This window comes from Phragmites australis, chromosome 1 (genome assembly GCF_958298935.1).
Source record: "Phragmites australis chromosome 1, lpPhrAust1.1, whole genome shotgun sequence".
In the NCBI taxonomy this organism is placed as follows: Eukaryota; Viridiplantae; Streptophyta; class Magnoliopsida; order Poales; family Poaceae; genus Phragmites; species Phragmites australis.
This window is the reverse complement of record NC_084921.1, coordinates 35,529,893-35,546,370: the sequence shown is the minus strand read 5'-3', so window position 1 is coordinate 35,546,370 and position 16,478 is coordinate 35,529,893. Positions and strand designations below refer to the sequence as shown.

At 46.7% G+C, this 16,478-nt stretch overlaps 3 protein-coding genes and 1 non-coding gene across 4 annotated transcripts; 2 read left to right on the top strand and 2 right to left on the bottom strand.

The window, feature by feature from the left end:
- The first annotated feature begins 4,689 nt into the window (after positions 1 to 4,689).
- LOC133884426 (L-type lectin-domain containing receptor kinase S.7-like) lies at positions 4,690 to 5,109 on the top strand. Its single transcript, XM_062323830.1, has one exon. The coding sequence runs from the start codon at positions 4,690 to 4,692 to the stop codon at positions 5,107 to 5,109; it is 420 nt and encodes a 139-aa protein (XP_062179814.1).
- Positions 5,110 to 5,163: 54 nt separating this feature from the next.
- Positions 5,164 to 13,214, top strand: LOC133916792 (probable glycosyltransferase At5g03795). The gene is made up of 4 exons (XM_062360632.1): positions 5,164 to 5,279; positions 6,302 to 6,650; positions 6,728 to 7,387; positions 13,029 to 13,214. Exons 1-4 carry the CDS (start codon positions 5,164 to 5,166, stop codon positions 13,155 to 13,157), a joined length of 1,254 nt encoding a protein of 417 aa, XP_062216616.1. The 3' UTR covers positions 13,158 to 13,214.
- Positions 7,482 to 9,602, bottom strand: LOC133916782 (CASP-like protein 4U1). The gene is made up of 3 exons (XM_062360623.1): positions 8,581 to 9,602; positions 8,091 to 8,226; positions 7,482 to 8,009 (listed from the first exon to the last, which is right to left on the bottom strand). The coding sequence occupies exons 1-3, from the start codon at positions 9,474 to 9,476 to the stop codon at positions 7,821 to 7,823; spliced, it is 1,221 nt and encodes a 406-aa protein (XP_062216607.1). The 5' UTR covers positions 9,477 to 9,602; the 3' UTR covers positions 7,482 to 7,820.
- A 2,525-nt stretch (positions 13,215 to 15,739) lies between the features above and the next one.
- Positions 15,740 to 15,878, bottom strand: LOC133891344 (small nucleolar RNA Z247). The gene has a single exon (XR_009904189.1). It is a non-coding gene; the product is annotated as a small nucleolar RNA Z247 (small nucleolar RNA).
- Positions 15,879 to 16,478: the final 600 nt, after the last annotated feature.

Genomic DNA, 16,478 nt, shown 5'->3' with positions numbered 1-16,478 from the left:
AGAATGATGAAGGAACTGAAAGAGAACTTGAATAAGGCACAAGAGAGAATGAAGCATTTTGCTGACATGAAAAGGACTGAAAGAGAGTTTCAAGAAGGGGATATGGTGTACCTTAAGATGCAACCATATAGGATGAATGCTTTTGGAATAAGAGGGTCTATTAAGCTGAGGTCAAAGTACTATGGTCCTTTTAGGGTCCTACGGAAGATCGGCCAAGTAGCATACAGATTGCTTTTGCCAGATGCGGCTAATATACATCCTATATTCCATGTCAGCCAATTTAAGAAGCACCTCGGATCACATGTTGTACCACTGCCAAATCTGCCATTGGTTACTGCAGAAGGGAAAATCAAGAATGAGCTCCTTGTTGTGCTGGACAGAAGGATTATACCTAGGGATAATGTGGCAGTAGCACAATGGTTAATCTAATGGGTGAATTTAACTGCTGAGGAAGCAACCTGGGAAGATGCAAGCTACATCCAGCGAGTCTTTCCTAAGTTCAATCCTTGAGGACAAGGATGGTCTCAAGGAGGAGGAATTGACAGGACCATGGTATTTAGATGTTGGAATTCTTCAGTTTCGTCAGTAAAGCAGGACTTCTTCAGTTTCGTCAGTAAAGCAGGACTTCTTCAGTTCGTTAGCTGAGTCAAGACTTCAGACAACCAAACCGGTATGCTGGAATGGTGGCCATCCGATTTAGATCGTGCGGTGGAGGACGAAGACAAATTACCTTTCATGTTAATTTTGTTAAGCTGCCGTAATATTGTGTTAATTCAGTTAACTTCTGTAAACCGGATGCTTATAACTGGAGTTGGTGGAAGGGAAAAGTAGAAAAATCTTCCTCTAGTTTTTCCTCTGTAGTTAGAGTTCTAGCGTTCTTGTGCTCTCCACCTCACAGGCGATTTCCACCAGTCGAATTAGTTCTTGTCAGTGATTTCTCTGCATCGCGAGATCCTGACACTCTCTCCCTCCAGCTATCGTGCAGCCGCCGCCGTCCTCGCCAAGGGAATCAGCAGCAGCAGCCGCCTTTGCCCTCGCCTAGGCCAGCACCTCGTCCCGGTCGGCCGCGACGTCATCGAGGGAGCCCTGACCCGGTCATCCGCCATCCGCCTTCTCCGGTCAGCCCGCGACGAGTTGGAGGTAATTTTGTTCGTCCTAATGTCTTCGTGTGTGCGGTACTCATCAGCATCCTGATCGTCTTGGCTAAATTTTCCTCTTTTTTCCGTAAATTTTAAGGTTTGATTGGTGACGGGAACCTCTAAGTTAGAGACTTAGAGGACACAGTTAGTGGTCTATAGCTTCAGAAATGACAATTTGTCTCAACTCCATGTAGAGGTGGCTAGTTCCTTCACATGTATGCTGGTGATTGTTTGAAATGGCATGCGAGAATGGGGGATTTGAGTTTGCATGCTATTATATGTGTCCAAATTGTCAAGTATATCTTCTAGTACTTTGGCCCTGTGTAATCTGACCTAGGGGCTAGGGCATTTCTGGGCCTTGGGTTGCTTTTCACTATGCACATCGAACTCTATTCATCATCTTAATAGATCATGAAGTACTGCAGCCTTTCTTTTCGAAAATGGCGTCCAAATTGGAATATAGTTGGTCCAAATTCAGTTTCCCTGAGATAATTTTCAGAGTATTGCTTGCTTGATAAAGAAGTTTGATGGTTAGACTATAGTACTGAGAAATATGTTTTTCTTGCTAGGTAAATCTGACAAAAAGACGTTTCACTAGCCGAGAAGCCCGCATCCGTCCATAAGTCTTCCATGGCAGCCTCTATGCTGAGGTCATTGGCTGGACAAGTGTTGCGCTCCGCCTCTGCCATTGTCTTCAAGCCGGTGAGTGGTTCCCACGTGCTCAGGATCGATGGCTACTCACACTTGAAAGATGTGATGCGCCACAGTGAGGGCATTGAGTCATGCCCCTTTGATGTCGGTGGCCACAGCTGGCATCTCCTGTGTTACCCCAATGGCAGTCACTCCAAATGCAGGTGCCACATCGCTCTCTACCTGAAGCTTATCAGTGATCCTGAGGACGAGCTCGTCTGGGCGCGATCCCATTCACTCTACTTGATCAGCTAGGGAAGCCAGCGTTACCCCGTGACACCACACTGTACAGTTTTTCGCATGGAGGTTCCTGGGGCTTGAAGGATTTCATCAGTAGGAAGGAATTGGAGAAACCAGAGTATCTCAAGGATGATCGCTTTTGCATCCAATGCAATGTTTCTGTCACCACGGTTAGAAAATGCAGTGACAATTGAGCCTTCATTTCTCAATATCCTAAATCTGATGAGCCCCTGGCATTGAGTTAGGTATGTGCCTTCTTATTCTATTAAGTCTTGGTTTTATTGTCTTGTAAAATTCGGCTACAAAGTTTATGTTTTTCTTATCGAATTAATCACTGATTTGTTTCTGCTATAGTGCATAGACAATAGTAGTTCCTATGATGCCCTCTTGTGGGTTTTTCACTATCTGCCCCTTGCTGTTTTAGTTTTCTTTTGCACTCCTTAAGTTGTAGCTCCTTCCCTTTCCCGCTCGAATTTAACAAAAACTTTATTTCCTAACAGCTCACTCAAACTGTTGTGGCATGATGCATGCAGTGGAGGGTATAATTCGACCTGTTATGGATACAATGGAAACCACACCTTTCATGGATTTCCAGATGGGGACTCTCTTTTGTGTGATATTGTGGCTTGAGGAGCCTTTCGTAGATTTATTCAAGATGCAATTTGAATTTTGAATTCTCTGGGATTTAAAAAGAGAGCTACCACCATTTCGCAGTGGATTTATGGTTTGATCGTTTGTTAGTGATTTAGCAAAATGGCAGTTATGAAGTTGTTTGATTACTGCTATAGACTGATTGAAGAAACACTAATTCCTTCTATCTCAGTGCTGTTTCTTCAACAGGAATAGGCGTTCTGTGGATTATTTGTCTCACATTGCTATGTCTTGAGTATTGGTCCTTTGATGATCAGTGGATTGACTCAATTGTTGAAGGCTATGAAACCTTGCTCTTCTTAGGCCTTAGCCCTTCCTCTGGGACTTTGCAAGCCATAGTTGTCTTGTGCAGGAGTGCTGCACGAGAACTGAGAAGGGGTTCCTGCCACTAGCTTGTGTGTGTTAGCTAACTGCAATTTGTAATTTATACCTGTATTTTGTGATTCTTAGCTCATTACAGCATGGTATTGCATAATGATTACTTCGTATGGTTTTTGTTGTGGGATTTTTTTTTCATCGCTAGCTTACTTTTAAATTTTGCATCATCCATATTTTTCTGAATATGATCTTTTTCCGGGATGCTGTGCATCTTGCTTCCATAGCAATTCTGTTTCTCCCTTGTTATCTTCATCTTTGCTCAATGCTTTCTATATTCCGAGAATCTACGCATGTTATGCATACCATGACCTCATGGTTTGTTGTGCCTATTTCTGTACATGATATTGGCTCTTATGGTCTTTCCTTCCATCTACCGTTGCTTCACTCGTCCTGCTTCCATCTTTATTCCTGTTTGATGCTGTTGGCTGGTGCGAACTGTGTTGCCCCTGTTGCAACTGCACTCTTCGTTCTCTACGCTCTTGGGAGGATGATTTGGCCTGCCCCTTTTTTCCATTACTGTACTACGGACATAACTATGCAATCTACAGGTTTATCTTAAGTCCCGAGGGAACTGGGGCTAGTTGATGGGATGAGGTGTGGTTATACACTCTCACCCTTCAGATTCGTGTCCTCTTTTAACTCTCGATGCTCACATCATATCTGACCCCTTGCTCTCTGGCTAGCCTGGCCCTCTTTTTACTCTTTGAATATTCTATGGCGTTCTTGCACTTTGCTATATCCTCGTCCTTTGATCTTGTGCAAGCTTCAACTGAGCCGGAAATCCTAGCAATATGTTGCTTCTGCCTATAAATTCCTCCATTCGTGACCTTACCACACAACTTGCACTAAACTACAGTCTAGTTGTTTGGATCTACCAAGACTCCATAATCCCACTTTGCATCGTGGACTTCCTCATGGTTTCCGTGGTGACCGCCGGGGCCGATGCAAGGAACGACATCCTGAAATTTATCAAACAATATTGTAATGAACATTTGAAAGTTGAAACTGGAGTAGAAAACCCTCGTATAGCATTAGCACACAAGCACATTCACAAGCATAGCTGCATTACCAAGCACTCGAGCAGAATAGCACATTCTCAATCAGGCTAGCACATTTACCAGGATAGCAGAAGCACATACAAAAGCACACTACCAGGCTAGCAGCAGCAGCAGCTCGCACATTCACAGATGAGAAAATCAGCACACATTAGCAAGCAGTAGCATCATCTCACTTACAACTTACACTCACAGGCGACAGGCGCTTCACAGTGAGCAAACATTAGCAGGCAGTAGCACAACCAGCTCGCACCTCTCGCTCACACCTCGCAATCAGCACACACTAGCTGGCAGTAGCAGAACAAGCTCAGCAGATGCACATGAATGAGAGCGAATAAAATTACTTTCCCAAAATTCGCGCGGCCACGGCTCGGGCTCACCGGAAGGGGAAGGAAACATGCCAAACCGAGAGCACCGCCGCGCGCCACGGCGTTATATATAGTAGCACTCGAGGCACGCCGAATAATCACGAGACATCCGCACCCGCGCGCTCTTCCCTCCATGCCTCCCGTCTCCTGCTTCACCTCCTCCTCCCAATGCCGCCACCTCCGCACCTCGCCGCCGCTAGCCCGAGGATCGCCGCAGCCGCGTTCCTCGATGGGTCGTCCCGCCGTCGGCCCCGCCACCGCGGCGCGATGATGTCCGTATCCTGCTGCGGCGTCGCGGCGCTCGCCTCCCTCCTCGCGGTGGGCGCGGCCACCGCGTGCCTCACCTTCTCCCTCCCCTCCACCCAGCGCGCGCCTTCGACCAAGGAGTTCACAGGGGAGCTATCCGCCCGGAGGTCCGCACCGCCACCGCCACCATCGTCGGCACCTTCCACGCCCGCTGCGACGCCACCTCCTCCCCAGACGTTACCGTCGACGCCGCCGCCCGCGGCGAGGCGCCGGAAACGAGAGGTGCGGCTACGCGCGCGAGATGATGTTGCGACTCTATATGCCATTGTGCATTCGTCGTGATCGAGGCGTGAGACTGTTTAATTCTATGTTGGTGATCAGCCGTCGTACTGGAGGATGGCGCCGGAGGAGGCGCTGCGGTACGCCAAGAAGGAGATACGGGACGCCGAGCCGGTGGTCGACGACCCCGACCTTTACGCGCCTCTCTTCAAAAACGTCTCCCAGTTTAAGAGGTAACCCACGGGACTCGTCAATGGTGCGCGATGCTTCTTGCCTTCCTCCAAGCATGGAGGACTTTCCAAGTTTTCCGCGTGCGTTTTGGCATGTTTCCCTGCACATTCCATGCAGAGTGCCCAACATAATCTCACAGTGGTATGCATGCCTGCTTTGATGCCATCGTGTTGCCGTTTTTGCTCGGTGAATTGTCCCAGAAAACAGCATGCAAGTCTTTATTATGCGTTGGGGGCAGTGTTACTGGATACAGACTGTCGAAATCCGACTCGAGCGTCTAATTTAGCAAAAAAAAAAAAGACACGTGAAATAAAATGTCTGATTCGGCAAAAAAATATTGGACAGGGGTGTCACTAGCACTTGTAGGGGGCACAATCATTATTGTAATCGCAAAAGATACCATGAAGTTTACATATCTTGTAACCTTGTTTTGCATTTCTACACATTATACTATAGATACATCTAAAAATTGCATGTGCATGTTTTAGACGTATGGCATGTACATCTTCTTTTTCTAAAAAAGTTTGAATGTAAGCAATCTATTCTATTTTTGGACTTCTTTACATATAAACTTGCAACACTTATTTGTGACCCACTTCGATATATTATAAAAATAGAAGAGGCATTTAATAAATAATCCATTTGTATATTTGCCTCTTAAACGTAGTTATGTAAGTAACTTTGTGAAAAATCTCGAGCAAATTAGATGAATCCGTGAGTAATTTAACAAATAAGTAAATGCAATTTGGATAGGGTTCAACAAATTTTGTAAATAAATTAAAACTATTCAAAGACAATATCAGTTCTAACTACTACATATTTTCAATAAAAAAATAAGAAAATTTGTGAACAATTTGCTGCAAGCAAATTGGTTCAAACTCTGTTATATATTTTTAAGCAAAATAGATGTGCATATCATAAGACTAAAGTATGCATATGTAGTTTTTAGATTCTACCTTATACTACTACTGATTCCATGCATTGAACTAAATGCATCATAATTGTAGCAAATGTGATCATCCAGGAGCTATGAACTGATGGAACGGATACTCAAAGTTTACATTTACCAGGACGGCCGGAGGCCCATCTTCCACACCCCTCCCCTCAGCGGCATCTACGCCTCCGAGGGCTGGTTCATGAAGCTCCTCAAGGAGAGCCGCCGCTTCGTCGTCACCGATGCCAGCAAGGCGCACCTCTTCTACCTGCCCTACAGCTCTCAGCAACTGAGGCTCACGCTCTACGTGGCCGACTCACACAATCTCAGGCCGCTGGCCGTGTACCTGAGAAACTTTGTCAGAGGCCTCGCCAACAAGTACCCGTTCTGGAATCGCACCAGAGGCGCTGATCATTTCCTTGTCGCCTGCCATGATTGGGTAAGCTCTTGGTCCATAGAATTCGATCAAGCTCAAAAATTGATCATCTGAATCTGATCATTGATTGGTTCTTGCAGGGGCCTTACACGACAACGGCGCACGGCGACCTCCGGAGGAACACCATCAAGGCGCTGTGCAACGCCGATAGCTCAGAGGGGATCTTTACCCCCGGGAAGGACGTCTCCCTGCCGGAAACGACCATCCGGACGCCGAAGCGTCCCCTCCGGTACGTCGGCGGGCTGCCGGTCTCCCGCCGGGGCATCCTGGCCTTCTTCGCTGGCAACGTGCACGGCAGGGTCCGACCGGTGCTCCTCAAGCACTGGGGGAATGGGCAGGACGACGACATGAGGGTGTACGGGCTGCTGCCAAACAGGGTGTCCCGGCGGATGAACTACATCCAGCACATGAAGAACAGCCGGTTCTGCCTGTGCCCCATGGGGTACGAGGTGAACAGCCCCCGGATCGTGGAGGCGTTCTACTACGAGTGCGTGCCGGTGATCATCGCCGACAACTTTGTGCTGCCCTTCAGCGAGGTGCTGGACTGGAGCGCCTTCTCGGTGGTCGTCGCCGAGAAGGACATACCAGACCTGAAGAAGATCCTGCAGGGGATCTCGCTCCGGAGGTACGTGGCGATGCACAACTGCGTGAAGCGGCTGCAGAGGCATTTCCTGTGGCACGCCAGGCCGATCAAGTATGACCTCTTCTACATGATCCTGCACTCCATTTGGTGGAGTAGAGTGAACCAGGTTGAAATTGAGGGCTAGATTAAATGCCAAGTTTTGATCTATGGCAGTCTGATCATTGTATTCTAGAAGTAGAAGATCGTTTAGGTTCTTCAGATGTTTGAGATGGTTTCGTCAAGAGTCTTACAGTAGAATTGCTCTTGGTTCAGAGCAAGCCTGTTTCTCCAGAGACAGAGTACATTTGTTCACTGGATCAAATAGGATCATGCAGCAGTGTTGCAATAGCACACAACCACATATTGCCTTGGGCGTAGTTCGTTCTGATGTGCACTGTGCAATGACTAGTTACGAAATAATTCCTGATGGCCCAATCCAAGAACAGCGTGTATGATGTATATTTCCGCCTAATTCGCAACAATATGTACTCCAAAATTTACATGATGAACACAACTAATACTGAATTCCGACAATGGCGCGATCACTCTGCTCAGACCATGCTGAAGAGATTAGCCGTGGAGACGAGGGAGTTTGCAGCGAGCGTCAAGAACCCAATGAACGACAGCCACACCGCGCTGCTGATCTTCTTGTTGAAGGGATCGGTTCCAAACCTCGACACCCACAGATCGTTGCGAGACGCGGCCGCCGACGACGCCGACATGAGGAGATACGCCAGTACCTGCAGTACGTCATCGAAGCAGTAACAGTTCAGTTCTTGCACATGAGAGCATTTTCAGTTCCAAGAATGTGCTGTGCTTGCCTGGTCCAGGAACAGACTGACGTAATAGCTTGACATGCTCCGGAAAATAAACCTCGGTGAAATCAGGCGGCGGATTTCACCGAATGATTGCGCGATTGAGTAGACGCAAACGATCACGTTCACCGCGACAGCGTACCTGCCATACATTTGCGAAGAATGAACATGATTTCGCCTCCAGAAATGAAAGAAGAAAAAGCTCTGGATGGACAAGTTAGAAACTTGAACTCTATCGAGTAGGTTACGTAGATAGTTTTGACTAAACATTCGAAAATATTAACCAGTCGCTCGTTTTGGTATGGATGGGGAGTCTACGCTAGCCGATTGCCGTCTCATTTTCATTTTTTTATAAAAACTACTTCAACGAGTAACAACATAACTCCCATAACAGTCAGAAACCGGACAGGTCCGAAATAAAATGTAAAGAAATAAAAGAAGAAGAAAAAAGAAAAACAAAGGAGACGAAACGTGTGAGCAAGTGGTGATCACTGACCTGTACTGCTCGTGGCGGGCGTAGTCGTCACCGGCCCACCCGGACGTCCGGGCGCTGGCCATCACCGAGAAGGCCGCCAGGCTGAGCAGTGCCGTGGCCAGCCGCAGAGCCACCGACAGCTCCCTCCTCTCCCCGACCGCCGCCACGGCCGCCACGTCGGGAGGCACCGCGGTGGTCGCTGCGTTCCCATTCTCAGCCGCCGCCATCGCCGTGCGCTGCTGCTGGTCGATCCGGGCCTTACCGATGCGCAGGGACGACGTGACGGTCGCGCGCTGCTGCTGGTCGAGCCGGGCCTTGCCAACGCGCAGCGGCGACGTGACGGCCTCCTCGACCGGGTCGAACTGAACAGCGATCGCCGCCGCGACGGGCGACGCCGGCGGCTTCCACGCCTCGGCGCGCTTTGGCGTGCTCTGGCCGCTCCTGCTGTTGATCGCAGGCACGGGAGCGGGAGTGAGAGATGACGGCGGCGTCGGCGACGGCGACGGGGACCTGGCGACAGCAGGAGCGGGAGTGAGCGGTGACAGCGGCGTCGGCGACGGCGACGGGGACCTGGCGAGCGACCCGTGCGACGGCGTCCGGACGAGGCCGGTGGCCAGGCGCAGCTGCGGGCGGGCCGCCGCCGGCCCCGCGGCGGTGACGCTCTCTTGCCCGTTTTGGCCGGTGGGGGAGTTGGGCGGCGGCAGGCGGTGCTGCAAGGGTAAGCGCACGGGCGAGAGCGGCGGGCTGTTGGCAGGTTCACTCCCGTAGTTGGTCGAATTGGTCTCCTCCCGCGGCGACGCTTCGCCCAGCGACGGCGGCGGCGTGTGGTACTCATCGCCCGGCGGCGAGGGCGGCGGCTCCAGTGGCGGGGGCGGGGGCGGTCTCACCGGCGCGGGAGTCCGGGGCGTCGACGCCATGGTGTGACCGATGCGAATGCGATGGGAGGGAGGGAGGGAGGGAGGGAGGAGTTGCCGTGTTAAGTATGGGAGGTTACGTGTTGCTTTCCCTGTTTATTATGTGCGCGCTTCTTTCCTTCCCTCCTTTGCACTCTCTCTTCTTCTCTCTGTTCCTCACTTTCCTCTCTTTTTTTCTTAGAAAAAACAGAACACCGGATCTGTTCGCTGCTTTTGCACACAGCACACACTGACCAGGGAAAAATTATCGACCAAGATTTCCAATATTTCCGTTTTACTGATAAGCTAAATTTCTTTACCGTCTAATTTTTTGTTTTTTTAATTCTCACCTGCCACATGAGTTGGACTATAAAAATGTGATACTCTCTTGTTATTATGTGTAATTTTTATGTTAAATAGTTTGAAGAATGATCGATGTTATTTTCTAGAAAAGTTGAGCCACCTTTTCTAATTTTGATCTTTTTTCAAACACTAATGGAATTCTTATAAATCTGAAAATCCTATTTATCGACGAGTCCTGATAAATTTCTGTTACCGCAAATAAAAACCTAACACTGACTCACTGGCCCCCCAAGTACATCACCTGCCTGCACATTTTCTTTCTCTCAACTGACAAGGATTGCAATTTTAGTGTTAGAACTAGCTAAGCACTTGTTAATCTGTTAAGATGATCTCGTTGATTTGGCCTGGCCGCGAGGATTCCCAAACCGAACACAATCTGGCATTGCGTGACGTATTCTGGGGTGCTCCCTTTTCCTTTCCCCTGATCTAGGGCTCTTGCAAGGTAACAAATTAAGACACGCGTGTGATGCAAGTTAATTAGACGCTGGTCGAAGACGTCATGCCTTGCTTGGCTGGCATTGCAAATCATCGTGTTGATGCAATCGTATAGAATTGCGGTGTCCACGTCGTCGGTAGGCGACTCGGAACTGTCTTCGACGGATACAAAACCAGCAGTTTAGGAATATAAAGAATCCTATATATATATAGAGAGAGAGGGGGGGTTATTAGAGTTATTTTTATGTATTCTCTCATGCCCTCTATATATTGTTTTATTAGATTTATCATTAAATACAAGTTATTTCTTATATAGATTAGAACCAGGTTTTTTTTTTCTTTTGGAACGTCGCAACTCATCCCGATCTAATCCACTCGCTTGTCGATTTCTCTCTCATCGGCTCTCTCTCTACCTGTCACCGGATGGGGCTCTCCCTATCTCCCCACACGGTTCTCCTCCACTACCGCGCACTCATCACCCTGTGTGGCTTGTCATCCACCTCTGTCGCCGCCGGTTGGATCCACTTCTGACACTAGATTGTTGTCGTCGTTGTCACACGCTCGGTTCGCTCTGCTCCTCCAGCGTTGTCAGCCTGCATGTTATCGCATATCCACCGCCGTGTTGCAGGTTAGATCTCATCTGCGCCGCTCGACACAATGGATCTCTCTGTGTCTTGATCCGCTGCGCCGCTCGATGGGAGGATCCGCCACGCCGCTCGATGGATCTCCACGGTGCATTGGACCTCTTCTCCGCTAGGCCATTGCCACTGTAGATCCTCCTGTCGCTGCCTCCCTCTCCGTTCTATGTGACCCATATAACTGCTAGCAAATTACTCGAGTCTGCTTTTATTCTGGGAGGAGCTTTTGGGCCACATATGTAATATGTTTCAATAGGCCGGTTGGTATGACTCGATGGGCTGTTGCTTGGCTTTTTCGAGCTCAAATTAGCTTTTGTTCCTCCGCTGCTCTTGCTAGTCTTATTTGCTAGGATCTCTATTTTTTTAAGTATTTACTTCTGCTACATCTTCTAAGTCTATTTTCTCTTTAGTTCGTCTATCACGTGTGAGTCCGTATATTCCTTCGTTAATTAGTTAATTTTTTTGTTAGCTAAATTTTATTTTTGTTTAGCTAATCTTTTCCCATCGTTATTGATGCAACAATATCTTGTAGTTCTTTTCGTAGCTTTGATGATAACTTTATCTATTGTCTTACTACTCGTCATTGCTTTGTTTATAATTCTTGTTCTAGGCTATTCTTTTATCATCTTAGTTTTTTCATAGCTTTAGTGGCAATTTGTTTGTCATCTTACTACTCGTCATTGTTTCATTGTGATCCTTGACCAAGTGTATTTTTTTTTGTCATCATCACGACTTTACTCTTGTGCTTCATTTTATACTAATTCGACTTGATTCGATAGGATTACCGAAGCTCTACTCTACGATGACTTTCAAGAGACATATTTTGAATATATTAGTTTTATATTGTTTAAGTTTAGTACTTAGTATCAACTCCTTTAAAGGTAACACTATTGCATACACCTTGCGTTTGAGGGGATGTTAAAAATATGAAAATCAGAGGACGAAAGCTAGATGGGTGAACACCGACGGTGCGGCGTTTTCGTGTTTATTTGGCCAGATTAAACAGGCAGGAGTACATAGATGAACATATAGTCCAGATAACTTAGCCGGCAAGTCTAATACAAAAGAATCAAATCTAAACTATCTATCTCTAGCCAGGCCAAGTCATATGAATCTATATTTCTATTACAAGATATTTAACACTCCCCCTCAATCTGATCTCATAAGATTTAGATTGTTCTTGAACATCTCAAAAGGTCTTACAGCAAGAGCTTTAGTGAGGCCGTCGGCAACTTGATCTTTGGTAGAAATATATTCAACCTCAAGGAGTTTTCTTGCCACTCTTTTTCTTACGAAGTGATAATCAACTTCTATGTGTTTAGTACGTGCATGAAATACTGGGTTAGCAGACATATACTTAGCTCCAATGTTGTCACACCAGATCTTTGCAGTTTGAGGCGATTGAACCCCAAGTTCCTGTAGCAAAGTTTGAATCCACATGATCTCAGCAGTTGCATTTGCTAAAGCTTTGTATTCAGCTTCTGTACTGGAGCGCGACACTGTTGCTTGTTTCCTTGCACTCCATGACACAAGATTTGAACCCAAGAACACAGCGAACCCTCCTGTAGATCGGCGATCATCAAGACTACCTGCCCAATCTGCATCTGAGAAACCACTCACAAGAAAAGATGAGGATTTACAAATCTTAAGTCCTAATTTAACAGTATGCTTGAGATATCTCAAAATTCTTTTTACTGCTGCCCAGTGTTCTGTGGTTGGAGCATGAAGAAACTGACACACCTTATTTACTGGAAAAGAGATATCTGGCCTTGTCAATGTCAAGTATTGCAATGCTCCAACAACACTTCTATATTGTGTAGCATCACTTGGTCCAAGCAAAGTACCCTCATTAACAGACAATTTTTCAGAAGTAGATAGAGGTGTGCTTACTGGCTTGCAGTCACTCATTCCTGTTCTTCGCAATACATCTGAAGCATATTTCTCTTGACTTAGCAATATTCCGTAAGGTATTTTGCTTACTTCAATACCAAGAAAATAGTGGAGATCACCTAGATCCTTCAGGGCAAACTCCTTCCCAAGGTCCTGTAACAGAGCTGAGGTTGCACTAGATACAGAACTAGCTACTATGATATCATCAACATAGATTAACACAAAAATAGTAATACCTCCTTTACTATAGAAAAATAAAGATGTGTCTGCCTTTGAGGACTTAAACCCCAACTCTTGTAGTTTAGTGCTCAGCCTTGAATACCATGCTCTAGGGGCCTGCTTCAGTCCATATAACGCCTTATCTAATTTGCAAACATAATTAAGTAAGGAGGATTTTTCATACCCTGGAGGTTGTCTCATATACACTTTCTCTTCTAATTCTCCATGAAGAAAAGCATTTTGTACGTCCAACTGTCGCAGACTCCACCCTCTAGATACAGCAATAGACAAAACTATCCTGATAGTGGTAGCTTTAACAACAGGACTAAAAGTATCCTCATAATCTATGCCATACCAGACGTGCCTTGTACCTATCTAGAGTTCCATCTGCCTTTCTTTTGATCTTATAGACTCATTTACAATCAATAATATTTCTTCCTTTCTGAGGTGGAACCAAATGCCAAGTCTTGTTCTTCATTAATGCCATGTATTCTGCATCCATTGCTTCTCTCCAATTTTTATCATTTAAAGCTTCATCTACAGTTTGAGGTTCACCGGATGATGTAAAATAAGTATATCTGACTGTACCGTCAGTGTATGTTTTCTCTTTGCGTATTCCACTACGCAGGCGAGTATGAGGTCTGTTCTGCACAGGATCTGCTGGCAAATTAACCTCCAACGTGTATGTGCCTTCTCCTGCTGTTTCTGCGCCGCTAGCACCCAGCGATTCTTCAGAAGATCCGCCTGGAGCAGCTGCTGCACCAGACGGGGATTCGCGCCGTGGAGTGTCAGCCGATGGAACGGGCACGGACTGAGCAGGGAAAGGTACGTCTGCAGACGTCTCCGAAGGGACAGCCACGTTCTGAGCCGGAGCGGGAACAGGCACTGACTCCGACGAAATCTCCAGCGGCGCCTCCGATAGGACTGCACCATTCTGAGCCGGAGCAGAAACGGGCACTAACTCCGATGAGATTTCCAGCGGCAAAATTCCCGCTCCAGAGCTTGTTATTTGCTGCTGCAGAGCTCCTGTATTTCCACTGTCATCACCTATACTTTCTTCAAAAAAATTGTTAGCGACATTAGGAGGCATATGATCATTCTGATGATGTTCTCCCCTTTGATCATAGCCGTGAAAAACAAGAGTGGGTGGAAGAAGAGATATTTCTGAGCGTAATCGAGCACCGGCATTTGAATGCATTTGAGCAAAGGGAAATACATTCTCATCGAATGTAACATCCCGAGAGATATACACCCGACCAGAGGAGGGATCAAGACACTTGAAGCCTTTATGAATTGTGCTGTAACCTAGAAAGACACATTGCTTTGATCGGAATTGAAGCTTGGGTATTATAGGGACGAAGGTTCGGCCAACAAGCACATCCAAACACTCGAAGAGAGTTATAGTTTGGTCGTTGCTTGAACAACCGTTCTAAAGGAGTATCAAAGTTGATAACTTTACTGGGAATACGATTAATGATATATGTGGCGGCAAGAAAAGCTTCGTCCCAAAATTTGAGTGGCATAGAAGCTTGAGCAAGCAAGGCTAGACTAACTTCTACTATATGGCGATGTTTTCTCTCTGCTGACCCATTTTGTTGATGAGCATAGGGACAAGAGACATGGTGGATATGCCAATTTTATCAAAGAAAGGGTGAAGTTTTTGATACTCTCCTCCCTAGTCAATTTGCATAGCTATGATTTTACGGTCAAAAAGTCTCTCAACTAATTTCTGAAAAGCATGGAATTTTTCAAACACCTCAGATTTATTCTTAAGAAGATAAATCCAGGTGAACTTGCTATAATTATCAATAAAGCTAACATAATATTTCTTTCCATTAACAGAACTCGGAGCAGCACCCCATACATCTGAGAAAATAAGTTCCAAAGGATGATGAGACACACTTAATGACCTAGAATATGGTAGTTGATGGCTTTTAGCCTTTTGACATGCGTCACAAACTGACTCTTTATTGGACTCAAAGAGACATGAAAGATTATTTGTGCTAAGAACTCTTGTAACAACTGGAGTGGATGGGTGACCCAAACGACTATGCCACCTTGAGAAAGATGGCTTGACCAAGGAGACTTGCTTTGCCGGTGAAGAAGGAAGGAGATAAAGACCTCGGTGACATCTTCCCTTAAGAATCGTGGTCCTCGTGGCTCGATCCTTAATCAAAAAATATTTGGGGTGAATTTCAAGGAAAGCAAAATTATCCATGGCAAGGCGATGAGCAGATATGAGATTTTTTGTAACTCGTGGAACATGAAGAATATTATTTAGATACAAATTTCGGCTAGGGGTAGAAACAACAGAATGACCAATATGCTTAATCTCCATACCTGCACCATTTGCCGCATGGATCTGATCGTTCCCTTTGTATTTTTCCCTAATAGCCAACTTGTCCAGCTCACCGGTAAGATGATCGGTTGCTCCTGTGTCAAGATACCAATTGGTATCTACTCCATAGGCAGGAGTTGCAGCGGCGACATGCTTCTCTTCAGGCTCATAGTTTTTGTCAAAGCGATGCCAGCATTCTGAGGCCTCATGACCTCTCTTGCGGCACACCTGGCAGACAGGTCGATTGTCAACACGCTGCTGGTTGTAGCTGCCCCTGCCGCGTCCAGCTCTGCCTCGGCCACGAAGTGTACTGCGGCCACGTCCAGTTCTGTCGCGGATGGGCAGTCCACACCCACGGTTTGCAGCATTCACTGAAGACCCACTACTGCGAAGAGCTTGCCTGTTCTCAAAATTCAGCAACTGAGAATATAATTCTGTCATGGTGATGGGTTCAACCCTTGCCACCAATGCAGAGATAACAGGTTCAAAATCATCATCTAAACCATTCAATATATATGCCACCAGATCTTCTTCATCTACTGGCTTCCCAGATGCAGCAAGTTCATCCCCGAGAGACCTCATCTTTCCAAAGTATTCAGAGATGGTCATGTTACCTTTGCGTGTCGTCGTGAGGGAGAGACGAACATTGAGAGAGAGAGAGCACGCGTTTGGGATGCGAACATGCCCTCTATGGCACGCCAAGCTTCGACCGCCGTTCTTGATGAAGCGACCTGAGTGAGGACATCTCGCGACAAAGATGAAAAGAGGAAGCCAAGAACCTGTTGATCCATGGCAAACCACTCCTGATAGACCGGATTGGAGATCCTTGTCACCTTGTTGTCTTCCTTGTGCTCGATCTGTCGTGCTGGAGCCACAATTGTGCCGTCGATGTGGCCATCCAATCTTGCGCCGCGTATAGCAACAAGAACCTGCGCACTCCATAGCGCATGATTTTGCTTGCTCAGCTTTTCTGAGATCTGAAAGCCGAGCAAAGGATTGGAGACAGCACCGGTGGAAGATCCAGCCATGTCAAAGATCAAATTGATCTCAGATAGGCTCTGGTACCATGTGAAAATCAGAGGACGAAAGCTAGATGGGTGAACACCGACGGTGCGGCGTTTTCGTGTTTATTTGGCCAGATTA